General features: G+C 46.1%; 2 protein-coding genes across 3 annotated transcripts in view; both read right to left on the bottom strand.

Moving 5' to 3' along the window:
* LOC146571190 (synaptic vesicle glycoprotein 2C-like) overlaps positions 1-24059 on the bottom strand; it is a 94242-nt gene that overhangs the window by 34251 nt on the left and 35932 nt on the right. For both annotated transcript variants that reach the window (XM_085280251.1, XM_085280252.1), the window contains exon 3: positions 2011-2191. In XM_085280251.1, coding sequence (XP_085136377.1) covers positions 2011-2191 — 181 coding nt within the window. The remainder of the gene's footprint in view (positions 1-2010; positions 2192-24059) is intronic.
* On the bottom strand, positions 9483-10867 carry LOC146571191 (uncharacterized). Its single transcript, XM_085281271.1, has 2 exons — positions 10457-10867; positions 9483-10000 (listed from the first exon to the last, which is right to left on the bottom strand). Exons 1-2 carry the CDS (start codon positions 10761-10763, stop codon positions 9483-9485), a joined length of 825 nt encoding a protein of 274 aa, XP_085137397.1. The 5' UTR covers positions 10764-10867.

The following is a 24059-nucleotide window of genomic DNA, read 5'->3' on the forward strand; positions in this document are numbered from 1 at the left end:
CAAATCTTACTAGTGTATCTCTTAAAATTAGAATATCATCAAAAAGGTTTTTTTTTCATAATTTATTTCAGAAAGTTACATTTTCATGTAATCATTCAACACGAAGCCTTTTTGTTTTAATTTTGATGATAATGGCTCATAGTTCATGAAAATACAGTATCTGATAATGTATTAGTTATTTCTACAGATCAATAAAAAAAGCTTTAACAATACAAAAACTTCTGAAAGGTATGTTCATCTATGCACAACTTTTTGAGATGCACTGGTTTTACTGTCAGTTTTATGGTTGACTACAGTGTTGCAAATGAGAGGCAGATAAAGAGCAATCAGCATTTATTTTATTATTATACATTTGTTTCTGATTCATTTCAACATTAATTAGCTGAATTTAATATGGATAGATGGCTTTGGAGAAAAACAAAGATAGCATGTATTGAAAATGTTGAACTTCTCCTTTAAAGTCTGATCTGAGCTGTAGCTGTTATATCCCAAATTTCTCACTTGAGCAGCCATCTGTGACATTTTAATTTCTCACTACATGTAGAAACTAAGCGCTAACTCATGAGGAACAAGTAAAGAATCTGCATTGCCATATGCTTTGTATTACCTGAAAGATGCCAATATTAGATAATCCATCCATTTATTCATAAATTTTTCAAAGTGCTTATATGTCTAAGATGAGGTGATAGAGCCTGTCCTAACACTTAATTAGAGGTGGGGTACACCCCTTTCCATTTAAGATAAAGTAAATAAAACAAAATCAAAACCTTTTCAGATCATCAACATTACATATTCATAGAAACTGCGTAACTGCAAAAAGGCTTAAAGCAAATGAAAATGTATATGGCTTGTTTTCAATTCTCAAAAACAAAAAAACCAACCATGTATAAAGTATCCAGTAAATATTCAAGATTGTGGTGACACCCGAGAATCTGATGAGATTGGGTTGTGCCTTTTGTCCTGCTTCCTTCATGTCTGCGTGGGAGAAACTTACAGTAAGAGGTTATATATGTATGAAAATAATTGTCTATGATATTCATTCTAAAAATGTCAAAACCTGTTTAAGGTTTTGCCAGAGGAGTGACTGATATGACAAACTGGTTTAGAACATTAAGTAAAATTGCACTAAAACTTAATCTGTGTGAATTCTTTTTTTTTTTTTTTATTATGGCACTGTGCTGTGAATGTCTTTTCCTATTTGCTGAGACAGCTTCTGATAGCAATGCTAATAAGGTAGGAAAAATTCAATGAAAGGAACAGTGAAACACACAGCACTGGATGCCAGATCGTATTTCTGCCAGAATGAGGATGGAAAACAAAACAGAAGATCTCAGTGACCCCTTACAAAGCAATGCCTCTTTGCTGTTATTCCCAAAGGTATATGTACAATCATAGATACCATCCCACACCATAGACTACTTTCTGCATACAGATTGACAACTAGTGGTGACATAAAAGCTAAAGCTGCTAATGAAATTTTAAAGCCATTAAGGCAGAAGCTGTTTTTCAGATGATGTGAGGTTTACTGGTTGCTTACAGAACTGTAATTAAATGCACAAGAGCTGAGTGCAGCTCAGGTAAACCAATCATGAATGCCCTCAGGCACTGTGGCCCATTCTGATTTGAATATCCATTTTGGTGTAGTCATGAAGCAGCACCAGCTTAAGCCATCACAACTTGATCTAAATGTTCATACACTATACAATCTAAAAAGGATATCATGTCACTGAGATGGGAGGGCTGTCAAGGATCTGTGCAGCCAAGCAGACCATGCTAGCATTAAAACACCCAGATGTTCATTTACACTACTAGCTGATTTCTGCAGACCTTTCTCTTTTGCTTTATTTCTTCTATACCCCTGGGTATGAGGAAGAGCGGATGCCTGGCAGTTAGTATAACCTCTTGTCATGTGTTTTGAATTTGGAGGAGGAGAGACAGCAGAGGAAGTGGTGGGAAGATAGATCAGAGGGTCTGCAGGAGCGTGAGAAGAGGAAAGTTAAACAAACTTACCCGAAGCCAGACACCATGCGGCAGAAGAGGAACATACTGTAGCCCTGGACAAAGGAGGAAAGGAAGGCAAAGAAGCCGTTGACTGACATGGATATAAGCAGGCACTGTCTGCGGCCCACTTTGTCTGAGAGGCCACCCCAGAAAAAGGCTCCAAACATCATCCCCAGATACACAATGCTGCCTGGAGGAGGGGAGACAGGGGGAAAGACAGTGGTAGATAGAGAGAGAGAAAGAGGGAGAGCTATAAATGATCACAACCATCTGGAGTCAAGTGTTTGTTACTGAAACCGCTGAGTAAACAAAATCCATTTTACATTTTGGAATATAAGAAGACAGTTTCAGCAATTTATTCATGCATCCTCACAACACACACAGCTTTTAAGCTAGAGTTCATAGATAACAAAAACTCCATCACTAAAACTGACTTAACTTACAGTCTGTACTTAAACTACAGACTTTAAATAATCCCATAATCTAACATCCAATTATTGCTTTACTTTTTTTTCTATAACACATGGAAGAAAATGAGAAAAAATTGAATACAAAATAGATTTTGTTTTTGTTTAGACACAAAAAACAAAAACAGATTTCTTTGATATTTCTTATGTCTAGTTATTTGTTTTTACTCACTTACGCTCTGCTCAGCTAGATGGGCATATGTTAGGTACTTCTAGTCTTAAATGCATTAAATTACAAGAGCTGCTCAGTGTCCTAACAACATGTTAGACTGTTCAGCGCTCACACACAATAATGTCGTTCAAAAACTTCGGCTTAGAATATTTATCTATTCAATGGGATCTCATAATGTGGTAACTCAAGATTTTTTTTTCTTCTTATTTTGCTGAAAGCCTAATATTGTACATTTTGCGGTGTAATGAAGATTTGACCATATATTAAATTTCTCCAAATCAAATCACTGTCTGACAACTGATATTTCTTAAAGTGTCTCTAGGAAAAATAGAGCAGCAGTTGACTTTGTGGCTCTGTTTCTTTGTACTGCTGCTTACCTGTGCAAGGTTGGGGTCATTTCTCTTCCCATGCAGTAAAGACATTGGGTGGCAGTGGTGGAGAGGGGTTAGGGTTGTCCTGTAAACAACCCACTTTTCTCCCTATGTTCTAATAAAAATGATAATTTGCGGAGGAAGGCGTTTGACATGGCAGCACCTGAAATAATCCTGGCAGATGATAGGAAGCAGCACCCCCCCCCCCCCCCCCCCCACCTCCCCCCATGTTTGCGGTGATGGGACAGATACGCTGAAAGTGGAGGGCCTTATCAAGCTGGGCAGACATGATGGCGAGAGGTAGTGATTCATTACAGGTGACAGCCCCTAGATCTATGCACTTCAGCTGCAGAGAAGGCTCTCCTATAGGTAGTAGGATATAAAGGTGAAGCTTCACTCGAGCTGGCTTACAAATATCAAACTGAATATCAAAAGTGCTGCATTCTGCACAAACTGTTGACACTTTTTGATTTGTGTAGCTACATCTGAACGTGTGTACTGAAGAAGATGCTATCTGGGAGCACTAGCTCATTTGTTTTATGGCTTCACTCACGCTGAGTTTGTATCTGTAATAAAGGGGGAGGGTGATGGGGCATCTGAGAGGCATTCTGAGATTGGATTTGTGATTTCCTGCTGGGTTCAAACTCAGGTCAGACCTTAAGGGCCTTTATGCAAATTAGCAAGGGTCAGTTAGAGGCACTGAAGCACATGGGGGAAAAGGTTTTAAGTGCTTTTCTCAAGCAGGAAACCATACATACAAATGCATTTTAAAATCCCAGTGGTATAAATACTCCCACATAAAATAAATTAGTAAGTGAGACTGCTTAACAACAGCATGACCAAGGATATTGAAAACAGTGCATCCATCCAGTAGTGCTTGCAGTAGAGCCCCATGAATCTTCATGTAGATACTGACATTGTAACTGAAGGCCACTAATTGCTAGTTTCACCGTACTATGAATATCATTTATTCTGTCATGGTCCTGGGTCAGTGACCCAGCGCTTTTAGTTATCATTTTCTAGTTTATGATGATGATGATTATTATTGTTTGAGTTCTGTGTGTTATATTTGGTCTGCCTTTGAGTCTGTGTCTCTGTCTATGGTGTCACCCCATCTGTTTGTGAATCTGTCTGTTTAGTTCAATGTCTTGTCTGGTTCCATGTGTCTGAGTTTCCTGTTTTATTGTGAAGGTCTGTGTCGTATGTGAGTGTGCTCAGTTTACGTTTCCCCTGTCTCGTCAGCTGTGATTTCTCCCAGGTGTGTTCCCCTCCTGTCTCTCATCCCTTGATTACTGCCATCTGTGTATTTAAGCCCTGTGTTTCTCTGTGTCAGTGTCACGTCGTACCCTCATCTAGCTGTGTGTTCTGCTTCTATGTTCCTAGTGTTTTGGTCTCCTGCTCCAGTTTAGTGTTTCTTTCCAGTGTTTCAGTCCTTGGTTCCTCTGTTCTGACTTTTGGTTTTCTTTTGGTGAGTTTAGTTTGTACGAGGTTTTTCCCAGCAATAAAGCTGCGCCTTAAGTTTCACTTCCGTGTCTGAGTTCTGCATTTTGGGTCCACCACTCCTGCTTGCCTGCCACACAGCGGTTCATGACATATTCATTCTAAGAAAACAGCAAAACATGTAATAGATACGCCATTTGATTATGTCTATTTCACGCTTTGCCTATCCAAAGTGTGAAAAGGACACACTTGCAGTAAGTTGCAGTAAACTGCAGTAACAGCAGAGTGAGATATTTTATTTCAAGCCAACATGAAAATAATGGGGGGGTTTAAATAGACATTATTAACACATTTGCATGTACATACAAATCAGCCGCCTAGCTTAATCGTTTCTGACAATTACGGATCCTGGAATGCACTTCATACGTTTTTTGCTCACTACCGACTTCGTGGTTATATTATTTCCCCTTGCTGGTAATGCTATTTCTGCATGCGTGCCCATTTCACGTTTTGGATAGGCAAAGCGGGAAATGGACACGGTGGATCAGCATATACATACTTGCTTTGCCGTGATACTGGGTTGGACACTGGATAGACACAACTATCCACTACTGTCACGGTCGCAGTGGCAGACCGTGTGGAGAGTGTGTTGAGGACCCAGGTGCGAACACAAGTGAGGATACGGGAGTGCACTTAAACAAAAGCGAGCCTTTTATTGTGACTGATGATCACGAAAGAAACAAGAATGAGGGCAGCACAAGAGCAGTAACTAAACAAACCTAAACTGGGAACAATCTATGCTATGGCTGGGGATACAAAAGACTGGGCATGGAAACACGGAGGGTGGGAACACAGACGACGCGACTCAGACTACATGAAACACAGAGACTAAATACACAAGAGGGATGATCAGGGGAAGTGGCCACACATGGGAGCACAGCTGACACAGATAAACATAACAAGACATGGCAGGAGTAAACAACACTGAAGGGAGACTGTCAAAGTAAAACAGGAAGTACACAGAGGTGCAGACAGGAGGAGAGAGAGAGCACGGGCATAGTGGGCTGGGGAAACATGGAATGAAACACAAGGAGGGGAGACGAGGGCTCACAGATACATAGAGGGGCACACAGGGGATAAAAGTCACAAGGGGAAATCAAATAAGGAACAATACACGAAAAGACATGAATACTAAGACTGCTGGGCCAACATGGCCCAGGATCATGACATCACCCCCCCCACCCCCACCCCCACCCCCCCCCACCCCCACCCCCCCCACCCCCACCCCCCCCACCCCCAAGGGCTGGCTCCCGACAGCCCAAACCCGAGAACCAAAACACAAGACAAACAGAGAACAACCCACCCAGGGCGGGAGGCGGGGGACCCGGACAGAGGGAACGAAACCAAACAAAAGATGAGGAGCATGAACCAAAACTGAGTCCAAAGACACAAAAACAGTTCAAAACAGAGAGGCAAATGTCCAAAGAGGTCAGAAGGTCAACCCGGGGGGCGACAGCACAAAAGTTCACAATTCAGCTGTTCCGGGGCCGGCCACGTGAAAAAGTGGCAGTGGCGGCAGAACAGATCCGGAGGCCGGCCGCGTGGAAGACGGCGGCGGCTACAGAGCGGGTCCGGAGGCCGGCCGCGTGGAAGATGGCGGCGGCTACAGAGCGGGTCCGGAGGCCGGCCGCGTGGAAGACAGCGGCGGCGGCGATGACGTAGAGACAGGTCAGGGGGCCGACCGTGTGGAAGGTGTTAAGATTCAAGAATTGAGAAAGGGTACAAGAGGTGATCGAAAAATAACCACACTGGTCCGGCCGGGTGAAGTCAAACGAAGATTTTAATTCACATGTGGGAAGATCACTGAACACAGCAATTGATCTTCGACTTACTAAAGCACAAACAATTATTTTATAACATCAGGGTTTGTTTACTGACGCCCCTTCATGCGTCACAGATACATTTTATACATAGATCAGATCAACAACATCATGACTTTTCACCTAGAAAATCATCTTCTATTTTCATGGCTAGCCCTTCCTGTCTACCTTTCAGTTCTTGTCTTGTTCCTCTTTCTTGCCGAGACACCAAGAAACGGTTCCTCTTTTACCAAGACAATTTTGCAGTTACAGCCAAACATAACTAACCTCTTCCTCTAAATAAATCTAATTTAAAGTGTGTGTGTGTGTGTGTTGACCTCACATGCTCTTTGTGTCACCTCTTCACCTACTGTCTGTGTCTCGTCCTCAAATGCTCTTTCTCAATTCACCTGTTGCACTTCTGACCTTTTACCAGACCAGAAGCTCACTAAGACTATGTGTATGTCTTCTACTAAATAAATGTTTTAACCAAGAACCTCTACTAAAACCTTAATACAAGAATATGAACATATAAAAGATAATAAAATAAACTGATATAAGTGTTTTGTAAGCATGTATTGCAATTCCTTCTATGTTCTAGTTTTCCCTCAGCATGGATCACCTAGACACTCTCACTAGATGAAGCTCAAAACCATTAATGAACCTGAACATCAACTCAAATAAGCACAGATATGCAATATGTATAAAATAGTTATAACTGCCCCTGAAATACAAAGTTAACATCATCATAAACATCTTAAGGCCATCTTAAAGCTATCTGTTATATTGTTAAAGCAATGCTCATACTGCAGATTATATTATGCTGGTAAAATACTTTTTGTTTATCCCCACAATCCCCCTTTCGACCTCTGACACCCCAGAGGTCGATACATAGGTTGTTGTTCACTCCTCAGTCCACTCGGCTACCTCCAGATCCATCATCGGCATCATGGACATAGGGGCCACCGCCCCAGGGTCCACTGCCTTTACAATCACTTTCTCTACCAACCTTCGGGCACAAGGAATGAGACAACAACCACAGGTCACCAAAATACCCACCAATACAGATAGAGACAACATAATTGACAGAACAAGCCCCTTCCACCTTCCGAACACTGAGGTCATCCAGCTCTCCAGCGGGTTGTCAATTCCCGAGTGGTCATGCATGGTCCTAGAGAGACTCTTTAGCCCCTCCAAGGCTCGCGTCACCGAGCCATCTGGAGCAGTGTTATTCGGGATAAAAGTACAACACTGATCTCCGAACATCGCACAGACCCCTCCTTTTTCCGCCAATAACATATCAAGGGCCATTCTATTTTGGACTCCCATTAATGAGGTCGGACCCATCTGCTCCGCTAACCCTTCCATCCCGTCTCTGGTAAGGTTAGAGAGCCTCAGCAAATTATAGTGAACATAATTAATTCTGTCTACATTTTTGTTCGGGGTCACTGGAAAAAGAGCAGAAATTATTGGAAGATTCTCAAAGCCCGCAGCTATTTGATCTACGAGTTTATATTCATTCGGAACTCCTCTGGGGACCCCTATTGAGTCAATCCAGGTTGGCGAGTTCAGCCTAGGGTCATAAGCGTGTGTTCCCTCAATCCCGCTTTTGGACAGGATATGTCTCTTCCGCCTAGCTGCCAATGTGCGTGTGTTGTGCTGTGGAATGTTTTTTACCTGATTTCCAATTAACATAAGAGGTGCTCCTAGTCTCACCATCGCGCACGTCCCCACACTTCCCAGAGGAACACGAGCCAAAAGAGTCTTGTGCCCACAATAATAATAAAGTCCACTTCTAGCCCAAGTCCCAATTAAAGTGTTGGGATCACTTACATTGTTTGTGGTTCTTCCCGTCTGGGTAACAGCGCACCAACTTGGGTCGATTTCCCCCACGTTATATATTACTTTATCTGTGGAGAACTTAAAACACGTATAATTACCTTTTTTCGGCAAAAATGGTCCTACCTTTGTCCGCTTATCAACTGGAGGAAACAAACTGGATAACACAGTACAGTCTCCAGTACTCACCGCTCCTCTAGTCATTCGCAACATGCAATCATAACCCCACTTGTCCTCCGGATGGAGTGGAGCGGGCTCTGTGAACAACCGTGGTCTAGCAGAGGCACAAGCAACACAATTGGATACCTCTTGTTCCTTAGCATTTAGAGCCATCCAGTCCAGCCAGAGATTACTGTCACTGAACCCAGTGGCGCGCTCAATTAAATCCTGAGGCTTCAGTCTAGTGTAGTCCACCGCCAGGACTCGTCTATCCTTTAGTTCCTGTTCCTCTGGTACCACATATGACGGCCCATTTCCCCTTTTTCCTGTAGAATTTACAACAGCGTTTATTTGGTTGTTAATCATGTGTATTTCCTTTTCTTCTCTAACTGGCTCTACGGGATTTACGGGATTGGCCTTTTCAAGAAAGTTAATTTTAATTAACCCCTTCGGGTCAGTTCCCACAGTCTCCACACCTAAGACTAAATACAAAGAGTTTTTACGCCGCCAGTTGCCCAGCGACATAGTCAAAGAATTCTTAGATGGACTATAATCTCTTTGGAGTTTTAACACGTTCTCTGACCCTTGTCCTGACGTTTCCCCATTTTCCCCAGTGTAACCCTTTACCTGATTCCAGTTCCGACACCAGTTTGCAAAGGGCCTACTCCCTCTTTCACAATGTGTACTTACTGCATAATCCCAACAAACCCACACATTATATCCTCTCCAACTAGTATCTGCTCCTTCACACTTTAAAACATCGCATAAGTCAAAGGTGAATGAAGTTGTGGACCCATTAACATAGTTCAACTCTAAACCACCATATGTGCTCAGGCACTCATCTCTTTTACCCGAGACCTCGCGCTTTGATCTCCTTTTTAGCCCTGTTTCAATAAACGATTTCTCTTTTAGTGCTGGATTCAACTGGCCCCAGTGTTCAGACAGGTCGCGGGGGCCTCCCTGCAAAATATAAACAAGCAAACATAGGGCCATTATCAATATCATCACAGTCATCAAACTAACAATCACAAGCAACATTTTAATCAGTCCTCTTTCCTCACGAATCTCCGGTTCGCGGGATGGCATTGTGTTATGTATATTTGTACTTAGCATAAATTTTAAAACTTTGTTTCTGTTTTCCTCCTTTTTATTTGAACCACCCCTTTTCAAACTCTCAATTTGTTACCACTCCTTTTTGTAGGCGCGGCGATCTCCTCCTAGGCTGCTCTTCTTTCTTCGGCCTTCCAGGTAGACTACTGGTCGGCCCGTTACACAGGTGAAGAGGTTTATTCTGCCTCTGTTCCTTGACACCTGCGTTCCTTGAAGACGAATTTTCCTCCACCAAGCTCTCGTGTGCGGGTGCACACTGCGACCAATGGTACCAGGTGTCGCCTTTCCCTTTCAGCTGGACTGCTGTAGCCGTCCGGGCGGTCACCTCATACGGACCAGTCCAGCGGGGCTCCTTCCACTTTCGCTTAATGACCTTCAGCCACACTGCCTTTGCGTCCGGGACCTCTCCGTTCCCCGTGGGTCTCTCACAAGTGACCTGTTTTGTAAAGCTGGACACAAGAGCTTTCAACTCATTAAAATATTCTGCATGAGACCTGTTGCTTGTCCTGGGCTGCTCCACCGGGACCACTGTCCAGGGTGCTGGAAACTGTCTCCCAGTCAGCAGCTCATAAGGGGTGAAACCTGTGGATTGGTTAACAGAACATCTTATGGTCATCAAAGCAATGGGCAGGGCTGCGACCCAATTTAGCCCTGTCTGCGCACAAATTTTAGCCAACTTGTTTTTCAAATTTAGGTTCATCCTCTCTACCTTTCCTTGAGATTGAGGATGATAGACCGTCCCGAACTTATGTTGCACTCCCAACATCCTCTCTACCTCTTGCAAATCTTTGTTCTTGAAGTGAGTACCATTGTCTGACCTAATTCTCTTGGGAAACCCATGCCTTGGAATGTAATGATTGATTAAGCACTTAATCACACTTTTCGCATCTTCACATTTGGTCGCCCATGCTTCGGGCCATCCAGTCAGAACATCCACACACACCAACAAATACCTCACCCCACCTGGGCCTGTATCAATCATGTCGGTATAATCAATCACGACCTCTTCTCCTGGCCTTTCTGGCATGAGAAACTTACCAGCTTCAGGTTTTACTGCTGGCTTTGGGTTGTGTGCCCCACAAATTAGGCACGTTCTGGCCTTTTCCAGTATCATCCTTCTCAAATCAGGATGCCACCATCGGCACAAATTTCTCTCCATCTGTTTCACTCCCACGTGACCAAGCCCGTGAGCCTCATTCACCTTTTGTTCCGCCATTTTGGCCGTTAAAGCGGGACGCCCATCTGGCCCCCTCCACAAACCGCCATCTTGCCAGGCTCCTTTGTTTTCCCACACCCCCTTTTCCTCTGGGGATGTCTCCTCCTGAGCCTTTCTAACTTCTTCCATGCTGTTAGTGCTAACCTCCTCTTCTGGGGTTACCTGCACCAGTTGTCTCTGTCCTTTGTAGCCCGCTGCTTCCTTTGCGGCTTCGTCAGCTTTCTGATTTCCTCTTGCCACCATACTGTCTGCTTGTGAGTGGCCCTTGCATTTTATAATACTTACCTCGTCTGGGTCCTCCAGGGCCTTTTCCAGTTCCTCCATTTCCTTTTTGTGACAGATGGGTGCATTAGTGGCCGTCCTGAACCCGGCTCTCTTCCACTGAGCCAGTTCCACATGAGCTGCTCCAAACGCATATGCTGAGTCAGTGTAGATGTTCACTCTCATGTTTCTAGCCAACCTCAGGGCTCGAGTTAGGGCTATCACTTCAGCTCTCTGGGCCGACTGTTGTCCCTCAATTTTTCCTGCTTCTTTCACCTGAAACTCAGTTCCTACTCTACAGACTACTGCATAGCCCGCTTTCAATCCTTCTTCATCTCTGTGGCAGCATCCATCTGTGAACCAATCCTCAGCTCCGTATATGGGCTCTGCCTTCAGGTCTTCCCTGATTTTTCCTTCAACCTGGGCTTTCTTAATACAGTCATGTGGTTCTCCTGACCCCATTAGGTCTGCCATATTTATTCCTTCATGTGTGAATATCAAATTTGGCGCCTCTAAAATTTTGCTCAACCTTTGTTGCGTCAGTGGAGTCATTGTGAATGCCTGTGAGTTCACATAGGCCACTACACTGTGTGTAGTAAGCACTTTCAGTGGGTGTTCCCTCACTATATGTGCTGTTTTCTGAATTATCTTTGCTACTCCTGCTGCGTGTTGTGTGCATGTGGGATGCCTTGCTTCTGTTGAATTTAATCTTATGCTGACATACATAAGTACATCCCTACCTCCCCCTTTTTTCTGAAACAACACACCATTCACAACTCCCTTTGTTTCTGAAACATCAAGGTAAAATGCCTCATCATAGTTAGGTGTGGCCAGATCTGTGGCTCTTGACAAATCCTGTTTCAGTGAAATGAACGCTGTCTCTGTGTCCGGCGTCCAAGGCAATTCAGCCTTCAGATTTCGAACACCAACTTTCTTGATCATGTCCCTTAAAGGGGCCGTTTTACCCGCATAGTTCGGAATGAACTGCCTGCTGTAACCTGTCAAGCCAAGAAAGGAAAGCAACTCCTTCACAGTTCTTGGTTTTGGATGTGTCAGAATTTGGTCTCTGTGTGTGTTCATTAGCCCCACTGATCTGTGTGCGATCACCCGGCCCAGGAATGTTACCTCTGGCCGGACCAACTGCAGTTTTTCTTTGCTCACTTTGAAGCCACACTCCGCCAATCTGTTCAACACCACGAGCGATGCTGCCGTACAGGCCGCTGCTGACGGGGCTGCAATAAGAAGATCATCAACATACTGTATTAATGTACAGCCCCCTGGCAGTTGACATGGGGACAATGCCTCTTTCAACACCTGATTAAAAATTCCTGGTGAGAGTGCAAAGCCTTGTGGTAGGCGTGTGTACCTAAATTTGCGGCCTCTGTATGTGAATGAGAAAATGTCTCTGAGTGACTCGTGCAGTGGGAGACAAAAGAATGCATTCGCTAGGTCAATACATGTGAACCACTTTTGGTCCCCAGTAATTTCGGTCAGAGCCGTGTAGGGATTTGGTACAGGCACAGTGTCAGTCCTCAGCATGGCATTTATTGCTCTCAAATCATGTGCCATACGGTACTTCCCTGTCCCATGTTTTTCCACTGGCAAAATAGGTGTGTTCCAAAATGACCATGAGGGCTCAAGCACTCCTGCCTTCCACAGTCCTTCAATGGTTTCAGCTATACCTTCTTCTGCTTCAGTTTTGTGCTTATATTGTGGTCTGTTAATTGGTATGTCAGACTTCAGCTGGAACAGGACAGGCGAACAGTTAGCTAGACCTACATCTGTGGGCCCTGCGGACCACAAAGTACCAGGAAATTTTGAGAGCTCAGCTACTGCATCAGGATGATCCATTCTTTCCCTGCCATGTATTCTGGAGATTTCTTTATGTTCTAAGATCACTGCATCGTTGGACAAACAAGTTATGCGATATATTTTACATTTTGGTGCATACCAGACATTTGGAATTTGGGTGCTTTGCCAGCATGCGTCGTCCAGCGCCCGCTTAACCATTGGTCCCAGATCTCTTGGCCCATGACCCTCGTGGACCGCCAATGTAATGTGAGGGGCTGAATCCTCTCCCACATTGTACCAAGGCAGTTGTTCATCAGTAAATTTCACAGCCGCGGCCACACCTTCTGGTCCAACATAAATGTTATGTGTTTGCACATTCCACGTCTGTCCCTCAAGATCAGACTGAAACTGTTCCCGATAGATATCGTTATCTTCCCTATCATAGAAGAGTGTAACGTGGAAAGGATCTCGCGGGGGGGAATAGACGGCCAGGCTCATTATCCAGGGTTTCCACAGCTGATAATGTCTCAGAATGCCTTCTTCCACTAGCCTCCCCCAGTAGATTTCGGCAGTGGGTTGTTCAGAGTTCTGGACTAAATATTGAGTCTTTGAAGGTGATCCCAGACACGGGAATTCTTTTCCTCCAGGCAGAGTAACAATCAGTCCATCTGGTGAGCACATGATTGTGGCTCCCAGTTTCACAAGCAGGTCCCTGCCCATGAGATTTGCAGGCACCTGTGAGGACACCACATATTGGTGTTTCAAAGTCTGTTTTCCCAGCTGTGTCAATGCTGGATCTGTCAATGGCAGTGTCATTGGAATCCCGGAAAAGCCTACCACATTAACTGTGTGACAGGAGAGTGTTGCACTGTCTGGTGTGTCTTTCAAAGTTGAGTATGTTGCTCCAGTGTCCACCAGGAAGGGCAATTCAGTGCCTTCCACGGTCATTGACAGCATGGGTTCTGCCGCCCCCACGCTGTTCAGTTTCTCCGGGCTCCGTCAGTATTGCTCCCTCTCCCAGCCCCAGTCAGCTACTGGGTACTGGGCGGCTGGTGCTGCATTCGGGTTTGGAGCTTGATATGCTCCCCTGTAAGCAGCTCTTTGTCTTGGGCCTCCTCGTGCCTGGGATTGATAGCCTCGCCTCTGATAATTTCGCTGCGATTCAGGGCATTCTCGGGACCAGTGTCCTTCTGCTCCACAGCTGTAACAGGCAGTCCAAGACACATTGTTAGGATTCCCTGGATTCCGAGCCCTTTGTCCTCCCCTCGCGGATCCACCACGCCCTCTCTGCGGTCCACCGGTCCCCCAATTCCCTACTGGTTGACGCTGCCTTGGTGCATTGGCGGGCCAACGGTCATCAGGGTAGAGACCCGGATCCTGATCTGGCCAGTCAGGCACAGGATCGGGCTGAGGCCTTGCCACCATTATTTTCCTTGCGCTCTCTTTATCCTCTTTCTTTCTGTCTCCTGCTTTGTTTTTTGCTTCTGCCAGCTGCAACTTGACCAGCCACGCCTGGGCTTCCTCCAACTCTTTCTTTTGTTTGTTTGCCAAATCCTGTTCCTGCTGAAGTCTGTGGGTCACATGTCTGTCCCACTGCACCGAGTCTGCAACGGCAAAATCTGGGTTCTTTTCCAAATCAACTGCAACCTGATTGGGCAGCCCTGCCAGCACCGCCGAACGAAACCACGCTCTACTTTCACCCTCCTTCCCCGGATGTATTCCTGTTTCTAACAACCATTGTTCCTTTGCTTTAGCTAAAAACTCTCTGGGTGTGTCTTTGGGATCCCAAATAATTTTTGGAATGGCTCCAGAGTTAGGAGTTGGATACTTCTCCCGGACTGCATCTGCTAAGTCATTCTGCACCTCATGGTATTGTAGGTCATTTGCATATCTGGTTGTTTGAGCTATCTGCTCTACATCTGCTAACCCACCACCCAGCATACAACGTCCGGCCAAAGCGCGAAAATCGCCCAGCGCTAATTCTTCTCCTTCGGTCAGCGCGCCCAGCCTTCTCAACCAGCTAGCTCCTCCCTCAGTTATTGGTGGAAGTTGTTTAACCAATGCTTCCAAATCTCTCACCTTATAGGCGCGATAAACTGGTTCGTTCTTTGGACCTGCTATTAGAGGCAGATTTAAACCAGGGTCAGGAGCTCCTTGTTCAAAACTCACTTTTCTACCCTTCCTCGACTTTCCTTTTCCCTTTGAGCTCCTAAATATGGGCTGTCTCTGTGCTTGGTCTCTCTTCACACTTCTTTTCCTCAAAATTAGGCTTGTACTTGGTTGGGGCTCAGGTCCTCCATCTTCGTCCTCCTTATCGTCCTCTTCTTCTGATGACGTCGCACGGTCTTCATTCTCCTCTTCTGGCCCTCCCTGCATTACTCTCTGCTTTATAACCTCCAATGCTGTTAATGCCTCTATTAACGCACGTGGGGGCTCATGCATTTGTCCATACACTTCTCCTTCCCAATGTTCTCCCTTGGTTATCACTCCTTGTGGTATTTTGTCCTTCATTCTAGGGGTCCTTTTGGCCTCCCCGTCCTGCTTTGGCTGTTCCACTGTAGACACCTCGGCCCGTATGATGTTTCCACTATCCACCGAACTGGGAGGCAAGGTCGAGCCTTCATCTGCAGCTGAGGCTGTCATTCTCCCTCCCATATCTTGGGACTGACATTCCACTGCCCTTATCCCTTCTTCGGGGATATTCAGGGGAGTAGTAGTATATTCAACATCTGCTATTCCGCCAAGGACAACTCCAGTCTGTCCATCAGGACCACGAACTTGTCCCCCTCCAAGGGTCATTACAGGCATGACATATGGTGGTGGTGGTGCACAACGTGCCAATTCAGCCCAAGGATATAATTTCGGTGTGTAATACCTGTTAGCCTCTTCTACCTTCGGAGTCAAGTCCTTCACTTGGTCCTCTAGCTTTTTATTTTCCTCCTTCAGATGTTTCAAAGACTCCATTATACTCACCATGTCTCCTGATTTTCCTGTGTCATCCTCCTCCTCAGTCATCCAGGAAGAGGCTGCCCTCCACAGGAGCAGCCACTTACAGCACCTGGCATGAGTTTCTTTTAGATCCTTAATTTCTCCTCTGGCTTTCCTGTTCACTGAATGTCCCTTGGACTCCTCTTCAAATTGTTTCAATTTCTGTTCACATCTCTCTCCCTCAGTTTTTAACACCAGGCTCAGAGCTATTTTATCACCCAGCCCTTTCTGTTGAGATGTAATAAGTTTGCTTACCTCAACCTCCATCGCTTGGCACTCTTTCTCTGCTGCTTTTAATGCTCCAGGTGAAGCCAAACGAATAGCTTTCTTAAGCTGTTCAAGCTGATCCTTCAAAGGTTTGCATCCCCTTTTCCCACTAGGTGTCGCACTCGAGCTGTCAGCCATTCTCTGAAACACAGACTTACCTCTTCCAATGGCGTTGGTCGACTCCACCTTCTTGGTCTAGGTCACCCAGACACGCTTAACTTTCGGTTTCAGTCTTCGTCTCGCTGTTCTCGCAACCACTGGCTCCTCTTCCCCTGCTCGGTGATACACAAAGTTTAACCCAGCACTTTAGACGCTGTCCTCGCGTTCTCAAGCGTTGACACTCAATCAAAATTATTCGCCCTCAAAGTGTTAATATATGACACCAGCAACCCTTATGCGCAACGCGCTCACCTCCGTATACTTACCTCTCCAATAGTTCCTCGGATTAGTGTTTTTTCATTTATTTTAAACCCATTAACAGCGCTGCGCGTCCCTTATATACTTTACAGCAACACACCCTCAAGGGTCCCTCAACTTGTCCCGTACTAATAAGTCTAAAACCAAGAAATCACCTTTATGACATTATGTCAAAGCTTTCTCCATGTTGCACAGCCTGCCACAGGTTTAACAAAAAAATCGCTGCCCGAGAAGGCTCCCACATATCAAGGTGGTCGTTTTCACAAACTTCCAGCAGACCCTCAAATAAACAAAAACAACGACCCAGGCAGGCTTCCAGTTCAGCCTCCTCAATTTCTATGCACACTGAAAACTCATGGGGAGATTCTTCTGTCTCCCCGTGTCCTACACAATTCACCTCCAAATGATCCCCTACAATTGAAATTTCAGTGTGGAATGACGCAGAGATTAACATTTCCTTATTTATTCACTATATGTAACCTGAATTTTCTCTCTCTCTTCAAATAACAAAGGTTATCTTTACAATTTGTTATTGAACTACTAATTAAGTTGCTTTTTATGGTGTCAGTGATAAACTGCCCCTAAAAAGTCCACTTTATTGCGTGCTCATTGAGTTACTCCTATCAAAACTATTTAACAAGTTCAATTTACACATACTCATTAATTTGTCACGCTTATTAGTGGCTCATGGTTGCTTAAAGCCTATGTCTGACTTGACCACAGAGTTAGAGCATCATTCAATCCTCTCAGGATGACCACTCCACTTACTCTGCATCCAGTCAGCTCATGAATTAACAACCCTTGCAGACTGTAACCCTTTTATTTTTTGTTTATGCCTTCAAATCCACCTTAAATCTTCTGTACCTAAACGTTGGTTTTAAACACAAACAATTCTTATATTCTATTTTGAAACGCTGTCACCATTCATATATTTACAATGTTGTTATTTACTAAGCCAGCATTTTAACTGCAGACATTTATCCACATTTGCAAACAATAGTTATAGAGCTGAATGACACACAAAACCGAAAGCATAGTCCTCTCATGCGCTCTGCATCAGCTGCCTCATTTGCATGCACACACACTCTTCATCTAAGAATAGCAGCAGGCAGTCAGTGCATTGCTGACTCGACCCACAGAGATCTTTTTTAATACAGAGACGTCTTATATTTACGACTGCACAGATTTTAAACCTTTTAACACCTATCGAATTTCGACAAATTTAACATAACCGTTTTTTGCAATCAATTAACCAGTATCAAGACTTTAACTGTTTCTGGCCTCATTTCTAAAATCCCTAACTCAATTTAAAAGCGTCAACCAACCCAAACTTTTTGAAGTTTTAGGTTAAAGTTACACGCCCGAAATCCACTTCTGCTGGCCAAAAAAGCGCAGATACCGTTGCAAACGGTAAGGAGACTCTAACTCCTAGTTATTCTGGAGTGCCCCAAGCTCCACAGTGACCAACTGACTATCCCTCTTCGAGGACAATGCATAAGCGTCCTTTGCATTGGCAAGCGTTACCTCTGAGCGCTGCGCTTCCTAGCAGACTCGAACTGCCGTTCTAGAATAATTTATAATACTTTGAAACAACAATCAACACTCGAAACAAGTGTATAACTGAAGCAGGTGCAACCTAGTGGTCAAATGGAGACTCCAACTCACAAAATGACCGCTCAGGTCCACTCTTATGACCAAATTTGGACTCTAACCAACACAATAACCAATTCCCTACCAAACTACTTGAGACTCTAACTCAATTTCTTTGGGACTTCAACCCAATATTTAAACTTTTTCCTGGCAGACTCAAACTGCTTTAGCAGACTTTACTGCTTTCATTTCTTCTTAGCAGAACTCTAACTGCTTCAACTCATGAAATTTTCATCAAAATCAAAACAGACATGCACCAGTAATTTCAGTGAGTAGACTTTTAATTTTCACAGCCCAATTTGACACACTTTGGAAATAATTCAACAGGTAGTGTCTTACCTTTTTTAAATATGATGCGCCGGCGTGCGTCCACTCACTTTTGACCACTGGCCAAGTCTGCCCGTCTGACCACCTCGGACCACCGCTCACACCTCCACTTTTTTCCCTTACTCAACCACCGGACGAAGCCCCCAGATGTTAAGATTCAAGAATTGAGAAAGGGTACAAGAGGTGATCGAAAAATAACCACACTGGTCCGGCCGGGTGAAGTCAAACGAAGATTTTAATTCACATGTGGGAAGATCACTGAACACAGCAATTGATCTTCGACTTACTAAAGCACAAACAATTATTTTATAACATCAGGGTTTGTTTACTGACGCCCCTTCATGCGTCACAGATACATTTTATACATAGATCAGATCAACAACATCATGACTTTTCACCTAGAAAATCATCTTCTATTTTCATGGCTAGCCCTTCCTGTCTACCTTTCAGTTCTTGTCTTGTTCCTCTTTCTTGCCGAGACACCAAGAAACGGTTCCTCTTTTACCAAGACAATTTTGCAGTTACAGCCAAACATAACTAACCTCTTCCTCTAAATAAATCTAATTTAAAGTGTGTGTGTGTGTGTGTGTGTTGACCTCACATGCTCTTTGTGTCACCTCTTCACCTACTGTCTGTGTCTCGTCCTCAAATGCTCTTTCTCAATTCACCTGTTGCACTTCTGACCTTTTACCAGACCAGAAGCTCACTAAGACTATGTGTATGTCTTCTACTAAATAAATGTTTTAACCAAGAACCTCTACTAAAACCTTAATACAAGAATATGAACATATAAAAGATAATAAAATAAACTGATATAAGTGTTTTGTAAGCATGTATTGCAATTCCTTCTATGTTCTAGTTTTCCCTCAGCATGGATCACCTAGACACTCTCACTAGATGAAGCTCAAAACCATTAATGAACCTGAACATCAACTCAAATAAGCACAGATATGCAATATGTATAAAATAGTTATAACTGCCCCTGAAATACAAAGTTAACATCATCATAAACATCTTAAGGCCATCTTAAAGCTATCTGTTATATTGTTAAAGCAATGCTCATACTGCAGATTATATTATGCTGGTAAAATACTTTTTGTTTATCCCCACAAAGGCAACGGCGGCGACTCAGGGGAAGGCGGTCTGGGGGCCGACCACGACGGCGATGACGTCCGGCTAGAGGCCCAGAAACTGGCCGACGATGCCGAGGTGCTGGATGTACTTTGGACGGGGGTGTAACAATCGCTGGACCAGGCGTGGAGGACAAAGGCTCGGAGGCCGGACCAGGCGTGGCAGAAGCAGAGGCCGCGGCTGGACCAGACGACGCAGAAGTAGATGGTGGCTGGACGGGCTCCCCGGGCCCTCCAGCTGACGTGGCTTGAGGCTGAACGGGCCCCTCGGACCCTCCAGCGGAGACAGGAGGCTGAACGGGCCCCTCGGACCCTCCAGCTGACGCGGAGAGAGGCTGAACGGGCCCCTCGGACCCTCCAGCGGAGACAGGAGGCTGGACGGGCCCATCGGACCCTCCAGCTGACGGGGAAGGTTGCCAGACGGGCTCCTCGGGCCCTCCAGCTGACGAGGCATGAGGCTGGACGGGCTCCTCGGGCCCTCCAGCTGACGAGGCATGAGGCTGGTGCGGTTCTCCTGAACCCCCAGCTGACGTGGCATGAGGCTGGATGGGCTCCTCGGGCCCTCCAGCTGATGTGGCATGAGGCTGGAGGGGCTCCTCGGGCCCTCCAGCTGACGCAGTGGCAGGACCAGTAGGTGCAGAGACTACTGGCTGAACAGAAGGCTGAGCAGGTGATGGAACAAATGACTGAGCTAAACACTGGGGAGCTGGCTGAGCTGCACAGTGGGCTAAGGGCTGAGCTAACGGAAACACAGGAAAATGAACTATGGACTGGGCTGCTAACAGAGCTAATGACTGAGCTATAGACTGAAAAGCATGCAGTAGTGATGGTGGTGATGGTTGTGGACAGAACTCTCCTGAGCCTCTGGAACACAGGGAGGACTGCTGGGCGGGGTTGCCTGAGCCTTCAGCAGAAACAAGAATGGGTGCAGGCACCTGCCGGACACTAGCCGCTCCCACCCGAGGAGTAGGTACAGGTGCAGAGACGGGCTGTATCCTGGCTGACCTCACCCTGGGGACCGGCATGGGTGCAGGGGTGGACTGGTTCACAGCCCCCCTCACCCTGGAAGCCGGGACAGGCACCGGCAACGGCTGGGCAATTGCCCTTCTCACCCGAGGAGCTGGTACGGGTGCAGAAACTGACAGAGCCTCAGCCGGCCTGGAAACCAGAGCAGGGACCAACTGGACCTCAGCCTCCCTCACCCGAGGAACTGGTACGGGTGCAGGGGTACGCTGGGCCCGAGCTGCCTCGGGAGCAGGAACACAAGCAGGCAAAGGAGCGGGCTCAGAAAAAACAGTCTTAGAATTGGCAGGCTTAGGGTTAATATGTACTGGGTCGACAAAAACAGACCTAGCCAAAATGAATTTAGCATTTTTCCCACCCTGTTTTACAGTCTTTGTTTTAGCAGGTTTTGACGTCCTCGGGTTAATAGTCTTAGAGTGAGCTGACTTAGGGATGACTGAGCCAGACTTGACAAAACCTGAACTGACAGACCCTGAACTGAGTGTTTTAGACCTGGTGACATTGCTCACAGTTTTTCCTTTAAAAGCATTTGCAGCCTTTGGCGAGTGCTTATTGTCTTTGATTTCTCCCTGTTCAAAGGGAGCAAAATGAAAAAACTTTTCCCAGTCTATGTCATCATCCAAAAGGGAGACTCCAACAGTGTCTGGGGTGAGTTTATTGTCCTTTTCAGTTATGGCTTCAGGTGGGATGTGTGAAAGGCAGTCATTATAACTCACCCCCGGGAGTGACGAGACAAGGGAAGCAAAACTAGAAACACTCACATGAGACATGGACCTTCAAAGTAAAACAGGAAACACTGACTGAATTCTAAACATGCAAACTTAACAGCAACTGGGGAGACAGAACATAGGAACCTGAAACATGGTACAAAAACGTCACAGTGGACATAACATGGAACACAGGGAAGCCATATGACAAAGCCAAAGAACTAAACCTATGATAACCATAACAGACCTAGGGAAACAAGAAACAGTACAACAAAGGACTCAAAACATAAACCATAATATAAAAACACAAGATCTCTTCAAAATAAAATAGGAAACATAATGAGATGCAGACATGACAACCAGAACTTGACAACGTAAGACACAGACATGAAACACATGAAGAGCAGGGGAGACTTAACATGGGTTGGAAACACAAGGGGGAACTAATAAGCAAATGAACCTAGGAGACCTAATGAGCTTAAACATACTATAAACATCAAAATGAACTAAAACTCAAAACACTGGGTCATAAGACCCAGGATCGTGACAACTACTGCTAAGCCACAGTACCTGCAATGGCAGCATGGCAATACAAAGTTGACTCCATGCTGACCCCAGTTAAGCAGCCAGAGCCTGACCTTTACGGTTAAGAAAAGCAGAGATAGCAGTCTAAATTGTCTTTTTCAACTTCTATCCATACCCGTTTCTACAGAATCTCTTTGGCAATCACTGTAAAGTTCTCTTTGAGATGGTTTTAAGCTTTCTTTCAGTTTTATGTTCACACTTGTGCTTATTAGAATAAGGATTTAGATTTGGATGGATTTAAATGATAAATGTGTGGCAGCGCATCTGGGCACATGTTATTGAGTAATACAGAAGTAACAAGTAATCTAATATTTCTCCAGGAATGTAATGTCCATCCATCCATCCATCTTCATCCGCTTTATCCGAGGCCGGGTCGCGGGGGCAGCAGCCTAAGCAAAGAGGCCCAGACCTCTCTCTCCCCAGCCACCTCCTCCAGCTTATCCGGGGGAATACCAAGGCGTTCCCAGGCCAGCCGAGAGATATAATCTCTCCAGCGTGTCCTGGGTCTGCCCCAGGGCCTCCTCCCGGTGGGGCATGCCTGGAACACCTCACCCAGGAGGCGCCCAGGGGGCATTCTTGTCAGATGCCCGAACCACCTCAGCTGGCTCCTTTCGATGTGGAGCAGCAGCTGCTCTACTCCGAGCCCCTCCCGGATGGCCGAACTTCTCACCCTATCACTAAGGGAGAGGCCAGCCACCCTTCGGAGGAAGCTCATTTCTGCCGCTTGTATCCGCGATCTTGTTCTTTCGGTCACTACCCACAGCTCGTGGCCATAGGTGAGGGTAGGGACGTAGATCGACCGGTAAATTGAGAGCTTCGCTTTTACACTCAGCTCCCTCTTCACCACGATGGACCAGTGCAGCGTCTGCATTACTGCAGCTGCAGCCCCAATCCGTCTGTCGATCTCCGGCTTCCTTCTCCCATCACTCGCGAACAAGACCCCGAGATACTTGAACTCCTCCACTTGGGGCAGGAACTCATCCCCGACCCGGAGTGGGCACTCCACCCTTTTCCAGCTGAGAACCATGGCCTCAGATTTGGAGGTGCTGATCCTCATTCCCGCTGCTTCACACTCGGCTGCGAACTGTTCCAGTGCGAGCTGGAGGCCCTCACCCGATGAAGCCAACAGAACCACATCATCTGCAAAAAGCAGAGATGAGATTCTGAGGCCACCAAAGCGAAAGCCCTCCGCCACTTGGCTGCGCCTAGAAATCCTGTCCATAAAAATTATGAACAGAACCAGAGACAAAGGGCAGCCCTGGCGGAGCACATCACCCACCGGGAACGAGTCCGACTTATTGCCGGCAATGCAAACCAAGCTCTTGCAACGGTCGTATAGGGATCGAATGGCCCGTAGCAATGGGCCAGACACCCCATACTCCCGCAACACCTCCCACAGGACACCCCGAGGGACACGGTCGAATGCCTTCTCCAAGTCCACAAAACACATGTAGACTGGTTGGGCAAACTCCCATGCACCCTCAAGTATCCTCGAGAGGATAAAGAGCTGGTCCAGTGTTCCACAACCAGGACGAAAACCGCATTGTTCCTCCTGTATCCGAGGTTCGACACCCTCCGGTCCCCCTTCTTAAAGATGGGGACCACCACCCCGGTCTGCCAGTCCATAGGTACTGCCCCTGATCTCCACGCAACATTGCAGAGGCGTGTCAACCAGGACAGCCCTACAACGTCCAGAGCCTTCAGGAACTCGGGGCGGACCTCATCAACACCAGGGGCTCTGCCACCAAGGAGTTGTTTAACTGCCTCAGTGACCTCGCCCCCGGAAATTGGCGGGTCATTCCCCTCATCCCCAGACTCTGCTTCCTCCTCGGAAGACGTGTCAGTGGGATTAAGGAGGTCCTCAAAGTATTCCTTCCACCGCCTGACAATTTTCTCAGTCGAAGTCAGCAGCGCTCCGCCAGCACTATACACAGTGCAGGTAGAGCACCGCTTTCCCCTCCTGAGACGCCTGACGGTTTGCCAGAATCTCTTCGAGGCAGTCCGAAAGTCTTTTTCCATGGCCTCTCCGAACTCCTCCCACACCCGAGTTTTTGCTTCAGCCACTGCCCGAGCCGCATTCCGCTTGGCCTGTTGATACCTGTCGGCTGCCTCCGGAGTCCCACAGGCTAACCAAGCCCGATAGGACTCCTTCTTCAGCCTGGTGGCTCCCTTCACCTCTGGTGTCCACCATTTGGTTCGGGGATTACCACCACGGCAGGCACCAACCACCTTGCGACCGCAGCTCAATGCAGCAGCTTCGGCAATGGAGACGCTGAACA

The sequence above is a fragment of the Mchenga conophoros genome, linkage group LG7 (genome assembly GCF_057382185.1).
Source record: "Mchenga conophoros isolate Kocher_MC1m ecotype Shallow Benthic linkage group LG7, M_conophoros_male_GT1.1, whole genome shotgun sequence".
In the NCBI taxonomy this organism is placed as follows: Eukaryota; Metazoa; Chordata; class Actinopteri; order Cichliformes; family Cichlidae; genus Mchenga; species Mchenga conophoros.

What these genes read in the sequence shown, in the direction of transcription:
- LOC146571191 (XM_085281271.1), bottom strand. Translation starts at nt 10,763, where the DNA reads ATGGAAGAAGTTAGAAAGGCTCAGGAGGAGACATCCCCAGAGGAAAAG. An exon ending in AGCAGTAAAACCTGAAGCTG is followed by an intron (nt 10,001 to 10,456) that starts GTAAGTTTCTCA and finishes ACCAATCCACAG; the next exon opens with GTTTCACCCCTTATGAGCTG.